This window comes from Dendrobates tinctorius, unplaced genomic scaffold (genome assembly GCF_039654945.1).
Source record: "Dendrobates tinctorius isolate UK_male_01 unplaced genomic scaffold, ASM3965494v1 ptg000046l, whole genome shotgun sequence".
Lineage (NCBI taxonomy): Eukaryota > Metazoa > Chordata > Amphibia > Anura > Dendrobatidae > Dendrobates > Dendrobates tinctorius.
Genome location: NW_027361714.1, coordinates 46,540,512 through 46,564,560, shown reverse-complemented (window position 1 = coordinate 46,564,560; position 24,049 = coordinate 46,540,512). Strand labels below are relative to the sequence as shown.

The 24,049-nt window shown below is 45.2% G+C and overlaps 1 protein-coding gene across 5 annotated transcripts in view; it reads left to right on the top strand.

The window, feature by feature from the left end:
* The first annotated feature begins 5,822 nt into the window (after positions 1–5,822).
* Positions 5,823–24,049, top strand: part of MAP7 (microtubule associated protein 7) — a 198,533-nt gene continuing 180,306 nt past the window's right edge. For 2 of the 5 annotated variants that reach the window (XM_073575877.1, XM_073575875.1), the window contains exon 1: positions 5,823–5,978. In XM_073575877.1, the coding sequence (XP_073431978.1) occupies positions 5,891–5,978 (88 nt within the window). In that variant the 5' untranslated portion in view covers positions 5,823–5,890. Of the gene's footprint in view, positions 5,979–16,770; positions 16,927–24,049 lie in introns of all 5 variants that reach the window. The other 3 variants (XM_073575878.1, XM_073575876.1, XM_073575882.1) reach the window with 2 other exon arrangements.

Sequence of the window (24,049 nt, the reverse complement as noted above, 5' to 3'; positions counted from 1 at the left end):
ACTCCATATCAACATGGATTTATGAAGGATCGCTCCTGTCAAACTAACCTGATCAGCTTCTATGAGGATGTAAGCTCTCAAATGGACCAAGGAGAATCATTGGATGTCATTTATCTCGACTTCTCTAAAGCATTTGACACTGTCCCATATAAAAGATTGGTAAGTAAGATGAGAAAGCTTGGGCTAGGGGAAAATGTGTGTAGATGGGTAGGTAGCTGGCTTAGTGATAGAAAACAAAGAGTGGTTATTAATGGTGCAGACTCAGATTGGGCCAGGGTTACTAGTGGGGTACCACAGGGTTCTGTATTGGGCCCCCGACTATTTAATATATTTATTAATGATCTAGTGGATGGCTTACACAGTAAAATATCAGTATTTGCAGATGATACAAAACTATGTAAGGTAGTTAACACAAAGGAGGACAGATTGCAACTACAGACAGATTTGAGTAAATTGGAGAATTGGGCTGAAAAATTGCAAATGAGGTTTAACACAGATAAGTGTAAGGTTATGCACATGGGAAGGAGAAACAGATGCTATAATTACTTACTAAATGGGAAACTGCTGGGGAAATCAGACATGGAAAAAGACTTAGGCATCTTAGTCAATAAGAAGCTAAATTGGAGTGCCCAGTGTCAGGCAGCTGCCACAAAAGCAAATAGGGTCATGGGATGCATTAGAAGAGGTCTGGGGACACGAGATGAAAACATAATTCTCCCTCTGTACAAATCACTCGTCAGATCACATTTGGAGTATTGTGTGCAATTTTGGATGCTGGTGCTCAAGAAAGACATTACTGAACTTGAAAGGGTACAAAGGCGGGCTACTAAAATGATAAATGGAGTTGGTTCACTACAATACCCAGAAAGGTTATCAAAATTAGGTCTATTTACTCTAGAAAAGAGAAGACTTAGGGGAGACTTAATATATATGTACAACTATATCAGAGGGCAATACAGAGATCTCTCCAATGAACTGTTTGTACCAAGGACTGTGACAAGAACAAGGGGACATTCTCTTCGTTTGGAGGAAAGACAATTTCTGCACCAGCATAGAAGAGGGTTCTTCATGGTAAGAGCAGTGAGGCTCTGGAATTCTCTTCCTGAGGAAGTGGTGATGGCCAACTCACTGAATGAATTTAAGAAAGGAATGGATGCTTTTCTTGTGAGTAACAGTATAGAAGGTTACGAATAACAGAATATTACAGGTAGATGGTTGACCCAGCTTAGGGGAAGGAATTTTTTTCCCTATGGAGAAAATTGGCTTCTACTCTGTGGGTTTTTTGCCTTCCCCAGGATCAACAATTCAGAACAGCTGCACTAAAAATAGGCAGAACTACATAGGTCCCAACCCTCCAGATTCCCGCGGGACAGTCCCGATTTCGGGGCCGTATCCCGCCATCCTGGCCGGGAAGCTATCTATCCTGCAATCGCGGTGGCCGGTGTATGCCCGCAAAATACAGCACTGTGCTCAGTGGCGTAGCGTGGGGGGGGTGGTCCGCCCCAGGCGGCACGTGTGTGGGGGCGGCGCGGCAGCATGACAGTTCCTCAGCTGCTTTTAGGAAAGGCCCCAGCAGCCGTGTTGTTAAGGTAACACTATATGACTACATTACCCGTCATGCCTCGGGCGCGCGTTCCTGGTATGACCCCGCTGCAGCGCTGTAGATTGGCAGTCACATGACCGTGGGATCTGCCGGAGCTCCGGCTCTCACATGCCCAACAGCGAGCAGAGTGGCCGCACAGCACGGAGCATGTGGCCAATAGGGTGTCGTGGTCCGGCCGGGAGCAGCTGGAGGAGGCCGGGGAGAGCACGCCGCTGCTGAACGGAGCCGGCAACCGGTAGGTAAGGGCGGGAGGAGGGATACTGGGAATTGGGGGGCTGTGCAGGGGAGGACATGGGAGGGGTTCTGTAGGGGGAGGACGTGGGGGGCTGTGCAGGGGAGGACATGAAGGGTTCTGTTATGAATGAGTCACCGAAGGAGGAAAAAACAAAAATACAAGCTAAGTCCAGAAAACCGGAGAGGTTGGAAGCTATCGGATTGCAGACCCCTGATCCTATCCACAACAACTAACAGTAGCCGTGGGGGGTTCCTACGATGCCCTAGACTCCTCGATCACAGCCGGAGAACTAAATAGGCCTAAAGAAAGAAAGGGGAAATCTAAACTGCCCCAAAGCAATAGGCAGCCCCCAACATATAATGACGGTGAAGCAAGATGAAAACACTAACACAGATAGAAAGATAGGTTGAGCAAATGATGGGGCCCAAGCTAACTAAAAAGGACAGGATAGAAAAGCTGCTGTCTGCAATCCGTAAAAAACCCGACCAAAAAATGTCCCAACCGTCTGATAGGAAAAACAGGCCCTGAAGTCGCTAGGACTTCAAAAAGACTATATCAGCACTCAGGTAAATTCTGAAGACAGAGCAAAGAGACAAACTGATCAGAGACAAAAATGGAACTCAGCACACCCCCGACTGGGGATAGCTGAACTCCAAAAAACAAGGTAAACAAAACTAATAAGTTCAATAGCACAGCAAAAACTTATCTTTGAGAAGTAGGAATCAGACTGGTCTCCAGGAATCCAGCGGAGAAATCACCAGCGACTCAGAAGGGCGTCGGCTGCCTTATATCCAGTCAGAATTTCCTGTTACCCAGTCATCATCCACCAGATCAGGTGTTTGGTAATCAGCCCTGTGAAGATCTAGAGTTGTGGGTGTTAGTAATAACCTAGGCAGGTTAACGATGCAACAAGTTTTATTTGTATCCATACAAGCATTTCAGTAAGTCCAGGTAGATGACCCCAATGTAATGCCCCCAGTCCACGGGATCAGCAACAAGTCAGTAAAAATAGTCCATGGGATAATTCCTAGGGGAATATAGATCTCACGACCGAAGCCCGAGAACTTAGTTCCAAGTTCGATAGTCCATTCATGGGTTCCAGGAGCGGCCTGAACTCTGCTCTTTTCGCTTCAGATCCCCAGACACAACTGCTCTCCCCCATCCAGTCTCTCAACTCTACTCCCAACCCCTTAACCAATGTACAATGAATTCACAGCCAGTGAAGTCTCCGGCCAGTCTGCAGTGGTGTGAACCCAAGTGGCCCCCCTGCCGAGAGAAAGAAAGGCACATATTCCCCCACCAGATAAGGTCATTGCATGTAAATACAACATAACTTGAGGTAACTAGTCATCTGTGCTGGGAAAGTATTTCAGTTCCTCACAAGCCCCACTACCTTCCTTCACCAGAAGAGGGAGTCCATCAGACATCGACGGTGAAGGGGAAAATGAACTCACAACAGGGTTCTAAAGGGAGAGGACATGGGGGGCTCTGTAGGGAGAGGACATGGGGAGGCTGTGCAGGGGAGGACATGGGGGGGCTCTGTAGGGAGAGGACATTTGGGGATCTGTAGGGAGAGGACATGGGGGAGTTCTGTAGGGGAGGACTTAGGGGGGCTCTGTAGGGGGAGGACATGGGGGGCTATGCAGGGGAGGACATGGGGGGCTGTGCAGGGGAGGACACGGGGGGCTGTGTATAGGAGAACATGGGGGCTCTGTAGGAGGGACATGGGGGGACTGTGCTGGGGGGACATGGGGGCTGTGCAGGGGAGGACATGGAGGGGCTGTGCAAGGGGAGAACATGACTGCTCTGTAGGGGGTGTACTGTGGGTTTGTGCAGGGGGAGGACACGTGAGTCTCCTTACACTGTTTTATGGTGCGGCTCTCGGCAGGGCAGTGGTGGAGGTTCAGTAGGGTCATCAAGCTAATACATACATATATAGAGAGAGAACTGCAAGAAGATGAAAGTCTAGAAGTTTAGAAATAATAACAGCAGAGTTAGTAGCAGACTAAAAATTAGATCTTTGAGTGTAGTGTGGGCTCTTCGGATGCTTCCGGATTATCAACGACCAAAGGGGTGGCAAATTTTTCGACCGCCCCGGGCGCCACAAACAGTTGCTACGCCACTGACTGTGCTCTGCGCCGCACATCACGTTCCACCGGAAGTGACGTGCTGTAAGCTGACCGCTGGAAATGACTGCAGACCTCATTTCCGGCGGTCAGCTTATAGCATGTCACCTCAGGAGGAGGTAATCGTTCGGGACTCCGCAGGAGGACAGAGAATCGGCCGCGCTCCATACAGCGCTCCATTTTTTTTTCTGTTTATAATTATTGTTTATGAAACAGTGTGATCAGCAGTGCTAAATGGGTGCGGTTGGGGCGTGGATATGGGCGTGACTACTAAAATAGGTGTGGCTAGGGGCACGGCCTAAAATTTGCTGCGTAGCGCGCCGCAGCCTTTGTCCCTCTTTGCCTTCTTCAAAAGGTGGGAGGTATGGAACTAGACGGACATAAGGTCTTCCTTCAGCCTTCAAAACTATGTTACTATGTTACTGCATCAAAGTGAAAAAGGTGTTAAAACAAAGAAATTACATCACAAAACATTTTTTAAAATAACTTTATTTAGCTAAAAAAAAAGTCTTCATTGCTGTACAAAAACGCACCAGAAGCCTTGCAGAAATCTCTGCAAGCAAATACTCAATGTGCACACATAGTTTTAGGCTGTGTGGACCCGCAGCAGTTTTTGCTGCGGTGTACAGTACCATGATTCCCTATGGGAATCAAAAACCGCAGTGCAGACGGTGCGGAATTTTCCGCGCGGATTATCTGCGGTTTTCAATCCGCAGAAAGAATTGACATGTCAATTCTTTCTGCGGATTCTGCTGCGGTTTGCCATCTCCTCTATTGAGGAGATAAAAAACCGCAGGGTAATCTGCAGGTAAAACCGCAGGTAAAACCGCAGAGCAATCCGCAGGTAAAACCGCAGAGCAATCCGCAGGTAAAACCGCAGAGCAATCCGCAGGTAAAACCGCAGAGCAATCCGCAGGTAAAACCGCAGAGCAATCCGCAGGTAAAACGCAGAGCAATCCGCAGGTAAAACCGCAGAGCAATCCGCAGGTAAAACCGCAGAGCAATCCGCAGGTAAAACCGCAGAGCAATCCGCAGGTAAAACCGCAGAGCAATCCGCAGGTAAAACCGCAGAGCAATCCGCAGGTAAAACCGCAGAGCAATCCGCAGGTAAAACCGCAGAGCAATCCGCAGGTAAAACCGCAGAGCAATCCGCAGGTAAAACGCAGAGCAATCCGCAGGTAAAACCGCAGAGCAATCCGCAGGTAAAACGCAGAGCAATCCGCAGGTAAAACCGCAGAGCAATCCGCAGGTAAAACCGCAGAGCAATCCGCAGGTAAAACCGCAGAGCAATCCGCAGGTAAAACCGCAGAGCAATCCGCAGGTAAAACCGCAGAGCAATCCGCAGGTAAAACGCAGAGCAATCCGCAGGTAAAACCGCAGAGCAATCCGCAGGTAAAACGCAGAGCAATCCGCAGGTATTTTGACCTGCGGATTTTACAAAATCCGCGCGGATGAATCTGCACCTAATCCGCAGCGTGTGCACACAGCCAAATGCTTCAGGATAAAAAACCTAAGGTGTTTTGGGCATTTAGACTGCTTGAGAAACCAGTGTGAACACTGACGAAGTGTGCTGGGGAGGAGCAAGCTGTGCCTAGCACTTTGTACGGCTGTCACTAAATTGGAGGTAATTACTGCACTATTGCTGAGCTTTCTGTTGCTAGTGGTATGGGAAGCAGTAACATTGGTGGCAGGCTGCGGGGTCTCGATTCTCCCGGCTCTCCACAGGACGACACATCATTATCCCCCAGTACTCAAGTCTTAAACAGCAACCTGTGGCTCCTCCCACAACTCTCGCCTCTTGCAGTACCGCTCTTAGCCAGCAGATGGCGACTGACCGCAGGAATTTACCTACGTAGAACTCACCTGTCCTGTTCGGGAGCTCTGGGAGGGGAGGGGCCGTTTCTCCTGGATGACGTCAGCTTAGTCATGGCGGAGAATCAGCAAATGCAAGAAGAACCGAAGGCTTGTCCAGAGTTCCCCAGTTACTCCGTCCTGATGAACCCGCAGGCAGAAGGTGAGGGCAAGTACGGGTGTGTACACCTGGGCGCCGCTCCTGTACGCGGGCAGTAGGGGGCTGTCACCTGTGCTCGTGCGATACATGTCATCGTGGGGTCAGTAGTCTGGCCATCATGTCATAATCTGGGCTGCTGGCTCCTAATACACGCACTGTATGTGAATGTAGAGGCTTGTATGTGTGCCATGTATTACACACGTATATATGCAGGATCTACTGATGGCACATGTGATCTGTTTATGATGAGACGTGATCTAGTAGTGGCACATCTGATTATGGTGGCACATGTGATATACTGATGGCACATCTGATTATGATGAGACATGTGATCTAGTAGTGGCACATCTGATTATGGTGGCACATGTGATATACTGATGGCACATCTGATTATGATGAGACATGTGATCTAGTAGTGGCACATCTGATTATGGTGGCACATGTGATATACTGATGGCACATCTGATTATGATGAGACATGTGATCTAGTAGTGGCACATCTGATTATGGTGGCACATGTGATATACTGATGGCACATCTGATTATGGTGGCACATCTGATTATGGTGGCACATCTGATTATGGTGGCACATCTGATTATGGTGGCACATGTGATATACTGATGGCACATCTGATTATGGTGGCACATGTGATATACTGATGGCACATCTGATTATGATGAGACATGTGATTATGGTGGCACATGTGATATACTGATGGCACCATGTGATCTAGTAGTGGCACATCTGATTATGGTGGCACATGTGATATACTGATGGCACATCTGATTATGATGAGACATGTGATCTAGTAGTGGCACATCTGATTATGGTGGCACATGTGATATACTGATGGCACATCTGATTATGATGAGACATGTGATCTAGTAGTGGCACATCTGATTATGGTGGCACATGTGATATACTGATGGCACATCTGATTATGATGAGACATGTGATCTAGTAGTGGCACATCTGATTATGGTGGCACATGTGATATACTGATGGCACATCTGATTATGATGAGACATGTGATCTAGTAGTGGCACATCTGATTATGGTGGCACATGTGATATACTGATGGCACATCTGATTATGATGAGACATGTGATCTAGTAGTGGCACATCTGATTATGGTGGCACATGTGATATACTGATGGCACATCTGATTATGATGAGACATGTGATCTAGTAGTGGCACATCTGATTATGGTGGCACATGTGATATACTGATGGCACATCTGATTATGATGAGACATGTGATCTAGTAGTGACACATCTGATTATGGTGGCACATGTGATATACTGATGGCACATCTGATTATGATGAGACATGTGATCTAGTAGTGGCACATCTGATTATGGTGGCACATGTGATATACTGATGGCACATCTGATTATGATGAGACATGTGATCTAGTAGTGACACATCTGATCTGATTATGGTGGCACATGTGATCTAGTAGTGGCACATCTGATTATAGTGGCACATGTGATATACTGATGGCACATCTGATTATGATAAGACATGTGATCTAGTAGTGACACATCTGATCTGTTTATGGTGGCACATGTGATCTAGTAGTGGCACATCTGATCTGTTTATGGTGGCACATGTGATCTAGTAGTGGCACATCTGATTATAGTGGCACATGTGATATACTGATGGCACATCTGATTATGATAAGACATGTGATCTAGTAGTGACACATCTGATCTGTTTATGGTGGCACATGTGATCTAGTAGTGGCACATCTGATCTGTTTATGGTGGCACATGTGATCTAGTAGTGGCACATGTGATCTAGTAGTGGCACATCTGATCTAGTAGTGGCACATCTGATTATGGTGGCACATGTGATCTAGTAGTGGCACATCTGATTATGGTGGCACATGTGATCTAGTAGTGACACATCTGATCTGATTATGGTGGCACATGTGATATACTGATGGCACATCTGATCTGTTTATGGTGGCACATGTGATCTAGTAGTGGCACATCTGATCTGTTTATGGTGGCACATGTGATCTAGTAGTGGCACATCTGATTATAGTGGCACATGTGATATACTGATGGCACATCTGATTATGATAAGACATGTGATCTAGTAGTGACACATCTGATCTGTTTATGGTGGCACATGTGATCTAGTAGTGGCACATCTGATCTGTTTATGGTGGCACATGTGATCTAGTAGTGGCACATCTGATCTGTTTATGGTGGCACATGTGATCTAGTAGTGGCACATCTGATTATGGTGGCACATGTGATCTAGTAGTGGCACATCTGATTATGGTGGCACATGTGATCTAGTAGTGGCACATCTGATTATGGTGGCACATGTGAACTAGTAGTGGCACATCTGATTATGGTGGCACATGTGATCTAGTAGTGGCACATCTGATCTGATTATGGTGGCACATGTGATATACTGATGGCTCATGTGATCTAATAATGGTGGCACATGTGATATACTGATGGCTCATGTGATCTAATAATGGTGCACTGCTGACAGCACATCTGATCCTACTGATGGCACCGCTACATAACTGCAGCTTCTAAATGACCATTGAAGCAAATATTATCAGTTCATCTACATGAGGAAAACAAGAATTTGCAAAATAGTGAATACATAACAATGTAAAGCTGGCAGGACCTGCTATATGCGATGAATGGGATTATATTGTGCCGCGCTCTACCCACTACATTGTGTATCCAGTATGGCATGTGGCACAGATGAGATTGGTGCACATTTAGATCAGGTAGTAATTTAATAATTGACCTTTCGCCTCAATGGCTGTCTCCAGAATGCATGGCTGCAGAGCCTTGGCGGGAAATTGGATTTCTAGTTAACTGTTTGTGCTTACCCACTACCCATGGGTGATGCTGTGAGAAAAGAGAGTGCACACGATGCAGATTGAGTCAGTCTGTCCCACTGTCAAAATATTAGGACATGTGACCTTGCTTTCAAAATGTCATATATTTTTGTTTTTTAATTTCCACCTCTATATATCTGATTCCCACTGTTTGGGAAAAAGACATATAGAGCTGATCTAGGAATATGTACATTACCCATACCCGTGCTGTATGTGTGCAATCCATCCGGATATTACTCGCCTTCAGCGGGTGGATTATATTTGCTAAAGGCACTTACTTATTTGTTTACATGTAGCTATGATCAGCTGAAGTTAGACCAAAAAAATCCACCTGCTGTACTTTAAAGGGAATCTGTCACCCCATTTTTCGACTATGAGCTGCCCCGGCACCGCCATCAGGGGCTTATCTAAAGCATTCTGTAATGCTGTAGATAAGCCCCGGATGTAACATGAAAGATAAGAAAAATGAATTATATCATGCACACCCAGGGGCGGTCCGGGTCCGGTTTTGGTCCGATGGGTGTCGCGGTCCGGTCCAGCGCCTCCCATCTTGTAACGGTGACGTCCTCTTCTTTGCTTCCCATCGTGGCTCCTGCGCAGGCGCACTCTGCTCTGCCCTGTTGAGGGCAGAGTACTGCAGAGAGCAGGCGCCGGGAAAGGTCAGAGGGGTCCGGCGCCTGCGCACTGCAGTACTTTACTCTGCCCTCAACAGGGCAGAGCAGAGTGCGCCTGCGCCGAAGCCGCAAGAGTGGAGAACAAAAGTGCCACCGCTCTGATGGTCTTGGCCAGTTCTGCAGCAATGACACCTTCTTGCTTCCATCATTCTTATGACCCCTGTGGCTAAGGACCCTGCTCTGCCGACCATGCAAGCATCAGTGATTGGCTACAGTGGACACATGAATAATTGATGTGACGTCACTGCTGAAGGACCCACTGAGACTGCTGGAGCTGCAGAGTTAATATATTCATAAATCTCTATATTTTTGTGGGCTGAATCACTCAATTTTTCTGAAACAAAGCTCCAGTTCCCCTGCATAGAGTGATTTAAATGAGGCCATACCACTTATGCAGTCACCACTGGAGGGAGCTTAGAAGCTGTGTACCGCTGCATACATTGGTCTCAATAGACAGTTTGCAGTGAGCTCACATGCTCTCTCTCTTGTGATGCTTGCAGCTAGTATCCTTGTTGTTCTATAAAGACAACATTTCACCAATTTTTTTCACGTTGAACTAGGCACAAGATGTAATAGTGGCTGCAGAGCGCAATAAAACTGTTTTTTTTTTTATTTTGCCTCTCTATTGCAGAGATATTAACAATCAAAGTGATAGTACCCAATGAGTTAATTTTTGTTAAGTGCAAGTGGATGCTATCAGTCAGTTTTCAAAGGTGTACTTCTCCCCCGTTTGATGCTGACTAATCATAAGTAGGCAGCAATACAGAAGACTAAAGGCCCCGTCTCACTAAGCGATCTCGGTAGCGAGATCGCTGCTGAGTCACAACTTTTGTGACGTAACAGCGATCTCACCAGCGAGATTGCTGTGTGTGACAGCGATCAGCGAGCGGCCCCCCTGCCGGTATCGCTGATCGCTGGAAGAAATCTCTGGACATTTCTTTGGTCGCTGGTCTCCCGCTGGCCACCACGCATCGCTGCGTGTGACAGGCGGGAGACCAGCGATCGGGTGTAAAAAATAATAAAAAAAATAAAAAATATAGTTATTCTCACCTTCCGATGTCCCGCGCAGTCTTCCGGCCTCTCTCCACGCTCCGGTCCCAGTGATCCTTTGCACGAATGACCGCGAGACTTTGTTATCCCTCGAGACTGTGACATCTCGTGGTCATTCGTGCAAAGGATCACTGGGACCGGAGCATGGAGAGAGGAAGGATGGCTGAACGGGATGTCGGAAGGTGAGAATAACTATATTTTTTATTTTGATTCTATTTTTACAGCGATGGCAAGCGATGCCGGGCGCTCGGCATCGCTGTGCTGATCGCTGGTGAAGCTGTCTGTGTGACAGCTCACCAGCGATCCCATAGCGACTTACTAGCGATCCTGACACCTTGATATCGGTGTCGGGATCGCTGGTAAGTCGCTTAGTGTGACGGGGCCTTAAGAATACAACCCCACAGTAACTTGGGGTTCTCAGTGTACATAAGGATACAACATTGATCGCTTGGTCTAAAGGGCCTTTTACACATAGCGATATCGCTAAAGCGTCACCGATTTTGTGACGCAACAGCGATATCGCTAGCGATCTTGCTACATGTGACACTTACCTCCGACCGCCCCCCCGCTGGATATCGCTGATCGCGCTCGAATGTCCTGGGCCATTTTCTCCTCATTTGCGTCCCGCTGGCGCCGACTAGCGACGCATGGACGCAGGTGGAAGTTGTCGTCATCGCTGCGGTGTGACAGGTAAGAGCGACCGCCGATCATCGCTGGATCGTTGCTGCATCGCTGGTGAGATCTGCCTGTTTGGCAGCTCACTAGCGACCATTTAGCGATGCACCAGTGATCCTGACCGGGTCGTATCGTTGTCGGGATCGCTGGTGCATCGCTAAATGTAACGGGACCCTAAGCTTATGCATGATTAGGAGGCACAGATGAATAAAACCTTTCAGAAAAGGTCCCTGTGAGGGGAAGCACAGCTGAGTTTAGCTGTGTCATATTTCAACCACTTCTATAATATGCTCTCTTCCTCTCATAGTATGTCACCTCAAATGAACTGCCCCTTCCCCCACACTGCCTAATCAGAGATGTGCTGGTAATTGTGTTCACAGCAACTTGTAATCGCTCTGCAGTGAGATTGTAGCAGGCTGTCATTAAATCTCGCAGGAGGAGCCCAAACCATACTGCTCCTATATGACATGTAATGACAGCCTGATCTCACTGCAAAGCAAGTACAAGTTACTTGAGAATGGTAGTGCAGACGCACAGCAATACATGAGTGCAGCTCCATGTATTGCTGTGCGGCTGCACTCTCCGCTCCAGAGTGCCGGCGCCAGAGCTTGGTTTTAACCTGCGAGACTCGGCCATATCTCGCTGTGTGTGATCCCGGCCTAAGGCTCCATATGCTTTCTTTGAAAAAGATACTTCCGGCTCACGCATAGAGTATAAAGTTAGCCAGCTGGTCACAATTGTGGTGTCATCATTCAGTAGAGGAGCAAAACAGAGCTGGAGACCAGAAAGCAGTTTTATTCAGCTCTGCAGCCACATGTGTTGAACATGGTGAAATTCGATGAAAGATCTTATTTAAAGGGAATCTGTATCAGTTTTTGCCACCTAATCTCAGAGCAGCATGTTGTAGACCCAGACCTTGATTCCAGTGATGTGTCACTTAGCGAGATTCTTGCTATAATTGTGATAATCTCCTGCTGATAAAACAATAATTTTATCACGTAGAGCATTATTAAATATGCTGCCACGTAGTCCTCCATGTTCATGAGCCCTGTATAACCCCGCCCCACCACTGATTGGCAGCTTTCTTCCAATGGACAGTGCATACAGAAAGCTGCCAATCAGTGTTATGGGTGGGGTTATACTGAATTTAGCATTCAAAGAACTAGAACTGGTAGACATGCAGCAGACAAAAGTGATTTTATCAAAACTGCAGCAAGCAGCTCAGTACGTGATAAATTGCTGGAATCAGGGTTTCTGCCCCCACAATCCCAAAAACCTTTGACAAATTCCCTTTAAATTTGTAAAGTTATGGAATTTATAGCTGTCGGAAAATGAAAATTCTAGGCTAGAATTACTCTTTATTAAGTAATTTCTAAGGAAATGGGCTGTTTGGGGTATGTTTCCTAATTTTTGCTGCAAATTGTAGTGTACTATTGTTGGAAGTAGAGTTGGACTACAAATCGGTTATCAATCTGTCACCCGACTAATAATTCACCGATTACTCACAGTACAGTCAGTGGCCATATGCTGTTTATTAGTAAGGGAGGGTCATTTTGAGCCACACTTGTCAGTGTAGGACAAGCGAATTATGGCCGCTGTCCATAGCAAACCATTTTTTTATCAATGATCTTAAATGATTTATCTTTTATGACCATTTTAGAATTGGTATTTACTTATACAAGCAAGTGAAATAAAAAAAAAAATAAGGCCATAAACAGTTACTTGCACAATCACACATTTCCTATTAACAGGACAGGAGCATGATACAAGCCAATGTCCAACGACGTCACAGGCACCGATCGTCTCCCAATACCGACGTGAGCTAACCTGATTATACCTTCAATGTTTCCCCAAAAGGGATCTTGCTAAATCTGTATTAATCTCACCCATATAATTTCTTAAAATGACCATTGGGATTATGTCACTGTAATCTGTGTGCCCAAGTTTATGCGGGCAGATAATGGACTGAACCCATGTTTGTGAAAATGCTCATTCCCAATCATTGGTTTATGCGAAAAGGCAGCAATCGGCAGATGATGGTCACACGCCAGCTCGTCAGCTGATTGCATCTTTGTCACCTAAAAGATCAACATAGTAGGCAGCAAATCCTTGTGTAGACAGTGTGTGTGCTACTGACAATTTGGAAACCCATAATGTTCCAGACATTTGTCTGTTAAAAAGGACTTTAAATTAGTTCAGTTGTCTTGTTATATTGTTGACTGGTCTTCTATATGGGCAGAAGATTGGTCTTGTAAAATGGAAAGGCAAAGAATCCCGGCACTCACGTATTGACGTTAATCCATAGACGTTTCAGCCCATCCCGGGATTTTATCAATTACTATTATTATTCTCGATAAAAACCCAGGATGGGCTGAAATGTCTATGGATTTGCTTTGATTGCAACAAAATGTCTACTCAATACGTGAGTGCCGGGATTCTTTGCCTATCCGTTTATACTTCCTCTATGAGCACCACATCGGAACACGGAGTGTTGACAGCTTCTTGCTTTTTCTCTTGGTCTTGTAAAATGACCTTTGTAGCCCTCATAGATAATTGTCAGCCACCAGCTATCTCTATCGACTCGACCATACATGGGGACACTTATTCTGCCAAGCTCTCCTGTGTTCTCTATGATTGCATCTGACAGACATCTCTAGCGGCAACTTATTTTTTAGAGAACAAAAAGATCGGTAGTCCAATATTGGAAATGCCAAATCTTTAACGTCTCCGACAATCATCTGTTTGCAGCCTCCATACACAAGGACTGTAAGATTATTCAATCACATTGGGAATAATTATGTCCCTTGGTCCTCAAAGACTAAGGGTACCGTTACACTTAGCGATGCACTAGTGATCCCGACAACGATATGGATCGCTGGTGCATCGCTAGGTGGTCGCTAGTGAGCTGCCACACAGGCAGATCTCACCAGCGACATAGCAGGGGTCGGGGGTCGCTACTTACCTGTCAGACGCGGCGATCCTGACGTCCTCCCGCCCGCGTCCACGCGTCGCTCGTCGGCGCCACAGGAAGCGCCGGACGAGAAATGATCCAGGACGTTCTCGCGCGATCAGCGATGAGCAGCGGGGGAGCCGGTCAGAGGTAAGTATCACATGTAGCGATATCGCTAGCAATATCGCTGCTACATCACAAAATCGGTGACTTTACAGCGATATTGCTAGTGATATCGCAGTGTGTAACGGGGGCTTAAGACTCTTAGCCAGATCCGTCAGTAACGTCTGGTTTGGCCGACAGTTTAATGAGTATGGGGGCTTTTTTCTCTTTGAGCAGCTTAACCTCATAGCTCGTGCACAGTGTTGTATTTGGGATCCTTGTGACATGGATCACTAATTTTGTGCCTTGTATGTAGGTGCCTGTTGAGATTGGACTAAACGGACCTACTCATAGAATGAACCATTTGGCGCTGGTTAGTCGCAGTGTTCCCCAACTCCAGTCCTCAAGAGCCCACCAACAGGTCATGTTTTCAGGATTTCCCTAGTATTGCTCAGGTTATGGAATTATTGCCTGTGCAGGTACTGCAATTATCACCTAGGCCATACTAAGGAAATCCTGAAGACCTGAACCATTGGTGGCTCTTGAGGACTGGAGTTGGGGAACAATGGCTTAGAGAAATCACCTTAGATATATTTTTGAATAAAAGACACATATTTCAAGATATGAACTATAATGGCAATGATTTCCAGTTGTCAAAATTTACAATGCAGGGGTGTAGGCCTCAATATACAGTAGACATGTTATGGTCACCAGGTTAGGTCTTCTGTGTGTAGATGACGCTGCTCCCTAGAAATTCAGCTCTTTCTGAAATACACACAAAGGCTTGTGATGTGTCACGAAGATGAATATTCAGGTTACTGAGCGCACCATAAACTCTACTGGCTGTAATTGGAGATTTCAGCAGAAAGGTGTGGTTCCAGCAAGTGTTTGTCTCAGTCATCTGTATCTGTAGGGGGTGGGGGTGCTGAACTGCCCTGGCATCTGTCAAAGACAGGGCGGATCTGGGTGTGTCGCAACGACGTGGAGATTTAGTACTGACCCTCCTAATTCTCCTCTTGTCTGCAGGATGTAAACACGTTTTACGTTTACTAGGTGTATCTAGGTCTTATTTACCTGGGGACAAAATCTGGAAATGCAAATCCAGCCCCACGATTGTACTCCTTGTCCATTATTATCGGGATAATTGTGGGAGAGCAGACAGTTTGTAGACAGCTCCAAGAATTTATAGATGAGACTTTCCGGTCTTGTGTCTTAAAGTGTTGCCTATCGCACAGATGTCGCATTTTCAGTAATTATTAGGATACATTCCCTTGACCCTATTTTTGTGGGTGCTGACCTGACACGGACAGAGCTAGGATCACTGTGATTCAGTAAAACTGTATTTCGGATGAGACTCCCTTATTCAAATCTATGGATGCACAACAAAAATCGTAATGGGATTTTCATGGCTTCACTGCCATCATTACTCTGTGATACAGTTTTTGAGCTTGTACGTTTTATTTATTGATGATTTATTTAAAAAAAAAAAAAAAAAAAAATCAAATGACATGCGGATGAAAAATCGACAGGTTTTTTTTACAAATTTTTTTTTTTACATGATTGTTTGAACCTAACCTTAATAGCATTTTAGGTAGTTTTCCAGTAGATTTCATCATTGGGGCAATCAATTTCTGCCAGTTATGGTTTTCATTATCATTTTCACTTTCAGCCTATTCTATATCGATGATTTTGATTATTAAAAGGAGTTTGTCAACATGAAACCTCACGTGCCACCTTTTACATTATCATGATTGGCATCATCACTGTCTGATATCCTTATGCTGGCACTAAAATCCACCAAAGGCATAAGCTCTCAACTGTGGGCATGGCACTCCTCAAATTACCGTGCAGGTACGGTGGATGGATTCCTGTGACCACAGCAAGGGCACTTGTCTGGCATAGGGCAGCCCAATGGGCACTTGGGACCTGATTTGCATACCGATTGATGTACCACAATGACATTTTAATCAGAGACCTTGAAGGTGTGTTTTCACATGTTAAGTGGACTACATGGTTATTGACTTTGTAGGGAGAAATCTGCTGATGGCCTCTCTCTAATCTAGGCGAGAGCACTCTGAACCTGCTTTTGTTTTCAGTTGGGATTAATGAAACCTCACATTCAGAGCACATAATCCTAGCTGCCTTTTCATTAACTGTGTCGCCGCATGGGGCTTCCATAATGCTTGGAGGGAACAGCTCGGTAATGTGTCATGTGTAGGAATATGCCTTTTTTTTTCCTCATGGAACCTATGAATTGAATTCACGGTGACTTGTCAGAGGAGCATGTAGGTGCAGGATGGGTCCACAGCAGGCCATCGGTGCCATGTTATGGGTCCATGTGAACAGTACTTGACTGTTTATCAATAATCCATATTGGCCAATTATTGTGATCACTTTGAAAAATGATCATAACAGTTAATGGACCGAAAATTGATTTTTTTTTTTTTTTGATTTTTTTTTATGAGGAAAGAAGACCAGTGTTAAAGTCTGCTCCGAAAGCACAGATCCCACTGAATGGAAAAAAAAAAAGAAGCAACTATGGGTGTCTGCTCTTCTTCTTGTTTAAGAGCTATATATGGCAAGGTTCAGTCACAGTAGATAAGCCAGCATCCAATATGCAATAAAAGTAATTTCAAACTGTATTTTCTTATAAAAATATGTATCATTGACAACACACCCCAAACAGAATTTCACCTTGTTGCACGTTTCAGGCCAATATGGCCCTTAGTCTTGGCTTTTCCTAAACCCACTTATCCAGAATGCATAAAATATCAGCGATCACTACACAGTGTTCTGTGAGTGTAAGTTTTAATAGTCTGTATTGTTTTTGTTTTATAATGGACTTTTTAGGCTACTTTTACGTGGCCAAACACGTAAGTCAGCTGAACACCCCCCAGATTTTGGCTGGATCACCTATCTTTCACACTTCAGGCTTTTGGTATCCGGCATGGTGCGGCGAAGAACCGGACTGCCGGATCCGGCGCCTGTTAAGACCAGATCCGGCTTTTTCCCCATGCTGTTTCATTGCTGCCGCATTGCGCCGGATGGCAATGCGGCACGTCCGTTTTTTTCCGGATCCGGAGAAAATAGCCGGTCCGGCGTCTGGAAAAAACGTTGCATGCAACGTTTTTTCCCAACGCCGGACCGGTTTTTCGCACTGCGCATGCCCGGAAACCTTCTCTGCCAGGAATATATCCGGCAGAAAGAAGGATCCGGTGTCTGCGTATGCGGCCGGATCCGGTAGTCCGTTTTTTTGCCGCCCCATGCCGGATACCGAAAGCCTGAAGTGTGAAAGCGGCCTAAGATGGTGGATTGGGCATGTTGGATTTCATCTTTGGTTCACACAGAAGATAAGGCGCCACCTACTTATTACCGTTTCTACATCGAAATAAGGAGGCAAGTTCAAATGTGCATGCCCAGGGTGGGCCTAAAGAGGATGGAATCTTCCAAATTTAAGGATGCTCCTCAGCAAAATCTGTGTGTTATATGCAGACTTGACCTTTTTTTGAAAGAGATGAAATCTGTAGAGAACATAAGGGACAATGATTCTCAGCATGATGAGAATTAAAAGGGTTGTCCTCTACTGGGGACAACCTTCTTAAATTCCCCTTTTAACATAAAGCAAGTTACCTCCCAGAGCGGCACCGATCCTGCGATGTCGATGCTCCAGTTTTTATGTCACATGACCGCTGCAGCCTTCATACTTCTGTCAGATGGAATTATTCCATCTCCCTGAACGTGAGCACTGCAGCCAATCTGCACCCGTTCATTGACTGCATAGGTCACGTGGAAATCACAGCGCTGGAATCACAGGAGAGGCGTTTGGTCTGGGAGGTAAGTATGTTGTTTGGTTTTTTGTTTTTTTTTTACTATGTGGGGCAATTTAGTTGCCACAAGTGAACAATCCCTTTAATAATTTGCAATACTGTATATTCATATTTTCATGCAAAAGTCTATAGCATGTGGAAGAAATTTGTAAAATCTAATTCATTTGCCTGCTGATATAACCCATTGCATATTTTACCTGCACAAATCTGCAGATAAAATCTGCAGCAATTCTGTATCTTTATCATTTCCCCTTAGGTTTTTGATGAGGATTTTGAAGCTGATTGACTTCAAAATGCATGAAAAAATAAAACTTTGTGAGCAATACCGTTGGGTGAATGAACGTGCTGCAAATTTCTGCGGCTGCCTCATTAGCCTGAAACAACTCTATCCGAATGGATAAAAATATTTTTTAAAAATTTCTTCTAAAAAAAAATCTGCAGCATGTAGTTTACACATGGGGTATGTGCAAACGACATCTTTTAAAGACTCTTCGGGAAAATGTTGGTGGTGTTTTTTCTGAAGTGACTTTCTTGACATCTTTGTGGCGACCTTACAGTCATCGGTTTTGTTTTTGTTGTTGTTTTTTTCCCTTTTTATGCTATGTATTAATAATGAACGGAAACTGCCAGTAGAATGGACAGGTCACTTCTTTTTGCAGCTTTGGAAGCCTGCAGCAGATAACAGACAAAATCTGCTGGGAAATGAAGCTGGGCAATCAACTGCTTTGATTTTCACTGCAAATTTTCCGCAAATTATGCAGTTCCTGTCAAGATGATAGACACCTAGCCCTTACCTACTTCTGAGAGGTTTTTAAGCGTATGCCTAGTTTTTTATATGCAGTGGTGTTCTATGGATTTACAAAATCACTTTTCCTGCTGTGTTTTTTTAAATTTTCATCTGCTTTCTACAGTACCAGCAAAGCCTATGATATTTCAGAAATCTCATGCACATACTGTTTTATTTTTTTTTTTTGTCATCAGGATTTTGTACTTTGCAGCATTTTTTGACATAGACACTTTTAGCGTTTTTCAGTGTTTTTCACCCATTGACGTGAAAAAAACGCTGCAGATATGCAGGTTGACTTTTTTTGCAGCGTATTTGCTGCAGAATAGACGAGGACAGCAGGATGTGACCTCACCGTCAGCTCTGCTACCTCTAGATGACAGGTTGCATAGCTGCATGATGTGACCATATAGTCTGTAGTCCAGCAGAAACACTGAGCAGCGGACCCGAACCTTATTCACTTGAATGGGGGGCCCGACAATACAGTGTTTGCCACACTGTCATGTGCGTGACAGCGCGGCAAACACCGTTTCTGATCGACGGTAAAACCATCCTCTCTGGTCAGAGAGCCACATTTCCCTTGCTGTCTAAAGACAGCGCGAGTGCTCAGTTGTGATCGGAGGTATGAAGTTTACCTCTGGTCACTGGTGTCAGTTGATGGGACTACAGCGCCCATCAGCCGACGCCTGCTGTCGCTAATGGGTGTATTCATCAGCTGGCTCCTGCGCTGTAAATAAATAATAAAAAAAACAAAAACCTGTGTGTGTTCCCCCGTATTATTGATAACCAGCCAGGCAAATCTCACAGATAGGGGCTGCAACCCTCAACTGTCAATGTTAGCAAAGCTGTTTATCAAGAATAGAGGGGTCCCCACACTGTTTTTTTAATTATTTAAATGAAAAAAAAATGGTATGGGCTTAACCCCCATTTTTGACAACCAGCCTTGCTAAAGGAGACAGCTGGGGGCTAGTATTCTCAGGCTGGTAAGGGGCCATGGATATTGAACCCCCCCCAGCCTAAAAATAGCAGCCCACAGCCGCCCAGAAAAGGCGCATCTATTAGATATGCCAGTTCTGGCACTTTGCCCTGCTCTTCCCACTTGCCCTGTAATGGTGACAAGTGGGGTTCATATTTGTGGGGTTGATGTCACCTTTGTATTGTCAGGTGACATCAAGCCAATGGCTTAGTAATGGAGAGGTGTCTATAAGCCACCCATCCATTACTAATCCTATAGTTACATGGTAAATAAACACACAGCCAAAATAAAGTTGTCTATTTTGAATAAAACACACTTTTCTTTTATATTTAAAAATAACAAACACAGTTAGGTGAGTATAACGCCTAATTCCACAGAATCCCTAATCTCCTGTAATAAAGCAAAGATAAAAACAACATTCTTCTGTGGAGGAAAGACCAGTTCCTCCCAGGTCACCAATGTGACATAACTACACAGGCACAGCTCTCCGGCGCCCCCTTTGTCTCTCAGGTCAGTAAGGGAACTGCACCTAGAGCAAATGGCCGCCGGGGAGGATGTCCTATTACCCGCTGGGTATTCTAAGATTCGTAATCAGAGTAAAAGCATCAGCCCAAGATTAATTTTATGGTTTAATTGCCTTAAGGGCACGCTAGATAATTACAGAAATATACAGTAAGCTATACAATGGCATTACAGTGGATTTGCAGTCAGAGCAAAATATAACAATAAGGGTACAAGTCTTAGAGATATTAAGCTGGAGGTCAATTTACCAGGTTGTAGGTTGCATGTGGATGCCGGGAGCTCTGCAGTCCACAGGTACAAGAATCTTAGTTGCCGTACAGACCCCAAAGCGTGGGCCGCTGCTCCCCTTGGCAGATCTGTCCCCAGTTCCTTCTTGATCATCATCGTCTGGTTCTTCTGTGAGAGAGAGTGTCTCTGCCATGTGCTGCTGTTCTTAAGCATGCTGGGTCCCTTCCCCTGTGTCAGAGGGTGGGCTAATAATCTCCACCCTCTATCTCCCTGCAGAACTTATTCCCAATATCTAAGAAAGGGGGTAACTTTCTACAGCATGATCGGATCAGGATACGAGAGGTTCTGCCTGTCGTGTGGAGAGCAAACATGGCCCCACTGGGTCGCTATGGTGGGCCAATCTCTATATCTCAGGTCCCAGAGCCCTCACCAACTCAGGAGTTGCACTGCCAGATGCGCGATTTCCTCAGGGTCACGCGGATATTTTTTAGGAGTCTATAACTCGAAAGGAGCGCTCATAATCCATGATCCTAGGATGGAGCCGGAGAGGCTGGGAGAGACAATGGATGTGTATTTCTGTGTCTAGCTGACAGGTACATTCTAATTGAGTCCCCCAGGCACCTTCCTGCCCCATGCTGGTGTGGCTCCTACTCGAGCTTTGAAGTTCTGCTTTGGCCTTATCTCATTATCATGCTAAAAGGCCTTGCTATTCAACATTGGAGCACTAAATCCTGCCTTCTTCAATATGCTTACAGGCCCTGGGGGGGGGTAGGAGCAGTTAACTCCTTCATCACACCTTCACCTGTCCATCGTTCCGTCCCATGCCATAATCCATGTCTGAGGGATAAACAGTTTTCAACCTGGACATTGTCAAGGTGCGACCGTCCAGGCTGAGAATCACTGGTGAATAAGCTGCTGCGAGCGCAGCCTCAGTGACTAGCGGTGACGTCGCTGAGGCTGCGTTCCCAGGCGAGCTGAACTATGGTGACCTCTGTGAGATCCCTGCTAGCACTGTGAGAAAGTTGCACGGTGCAGAGGCGATATATAGAGGTCAATGACATCTATATCCTGTATGTATGTATTCTTTGTGTATATATCTATTCTAACCTGTCACTCTGTGATTTTACAGTACACGGTACATGAATTGCCGACTTTTCTTCTACCTATCTATGCTATATATGTCACTGACATTTTCATTTCTATGTGTATATATCTATTCTATCCTATTATAACCTGTCACTGCGAGTTTACTGTACGTGGCAGATAAATTGAGGGCTTTTCAAAGGATCTAGAGGTATGGTCCTACAGGAAGTAGGTTTTTTTTTTTTCCCCTGTGGGGCACTCAACTTTATTAGCATGCACAAAGAAACACAAGTTAGCCCCAAAAACACATGAAAAAAACGCACCAAAACTGCAACAAAAGCGCATCAAAACATGTGTTTTTGCCTCAGCATCTTTCCTGCCAAGAGATCAGGTTTTGCTGCAGAAAAAAAAGCAGCAAAAACGCCCAGTGTGTTTCAGTGTGTTTCTCCTGCAAAACGACTGCTGCAGTTTTCATCCACAGCGGGTGAACCCAGCCTAATAAGACAAAGCAATTATCCACAGATGCAGAGACAAAGCAAGAAAAGGCTTTGTGTTTACTTCTGCAGCTGATTAGTGCTCAGTATCAAGCCATTGAGAGAGCGCACCAAGAGCTACTTTAGATTTCGAAGGCATTTTTATGCTATTTGCATTGGTTACGTACAAAATACCAGTATGTTGATTAATAAAAAAAAAAAAAATTGTTGTTTTTATGGCAATGGTGGTCTTTCCCATACATATTACATTCACTGGTCCTGTGAGTTGCCTTCTGCTTATTTTTTTTTTTTTTTATGAACTGTTAAACATGTTGGATCCAATTCATCAAAGCTATTGCTCCATAAAAGTTGTGTAAAAGGTGTGAAAATTTCCCAAATTATGTTGCACAATGCAGTTAAGAAAAAAATTGCAGTTTTTGGCGTTTTCAAACCACTTTAGATCAGAACCACTGAAAAAGACAGAGCTGGGATGGTGCGTTGTCATGCCCACCCATCTGGTCTACTGAAATCGGCGGTGGTTTTCTACCAGAAATGCTAGTTTTTCACACCAGTTTCAATTTTGCCAAAAAGGTCAGGATCGTGGTGTCACGGCTTATCTAACTCCTGACGAGCTGTGACATTCTTATGCCAGAAATCAGGCACTCCATGCATCCCTCTTAATGAATTGGCGAGCATTTGACTCCCATACACCTCCTCGTCAAGACCAGCGAGAAATACATTGGTCTTGATGAATCGGGGTCTGTTCTGTTCAGCCTTTCTCAACAGCTGAATGGCATCTCCAGAGAATATAAATATTATAACTGGGCTCCTATCACTAAACAGAAAATTGAAAGTTTGCAGTGTAGAATTATTGCTTGATGCATGTCTGTTCGGTATTGGAAAGTCAGTCGGTGCAGTCAATCACTTTAATCGAGAGTGCGGCTTTAGATGCTTTATGAAATCTGTTTCCTACTATAATTAAATGGGTGACTCATAATTGGGGAAATAGCCGGCCAGAACTACCAAGTTCTCCTCCCATTTCTTCCCACACATGAGGGCAAGGATTTATTTATAGTCAGTGTTGGGCTGCAAATGGAATGGGTGGTGATGATCGAAAGTATTCTCATCTCCTTAAGACATTTAGTAATCACATTTGCATTATTTATCTTTCTGATAAATAGGGACTGGGTTAAAGGTATGACTGGCTATGGACACAATCATCTTTCACCTAATGCAATGATTTTCAGGTCCATGTAAGTTTATCATGCATACTTCAACATTTTGCTTGGCTAAAGCTTAGATACCTAGCTTTAGGGCCATGTGATTACTTCTTATGCCTCAGCCATATCTTGATCCAAGATGTGTTCATACATTACATTAGAAAATCCATAGGAAACAAAGAAAAGAAGACAAAACATTCATCACAGATTCAAAAGATATGGATTTAGTGGCATTTCGAAAGCCCCCTTCTCACATAGCGAGATCGCTAGCGATATCACTAAAGCGTCACCGATTTTGTGACACAACAGCAATATTGCTAGCGATCTCGCTGCATGTGACACGTACCTGCGACCTGCTCCCTGCTCCCCCCCCCCCCCCCCCCCCCGCTTGATATCTCTGATCGCGCTCGAACATCCTGGGCGATTTCTTCCTTGTTGGCGTCCCGCAGGCGCTGACTAGCGACACATGGACGCAGGCGGAAGTCATCATCGCTGCCGTGTGACAGGTAAGCGTGACCGCCGATGGATCGCTTATCGCTGCTGCGTCGCTGGTGAGGTCTGCCTGTTTGGCAGCTTACTAGCGACCATTTAGCGATGCACCAGTGATCCTGACCGGGTCGTACCGTTGTCGGGATC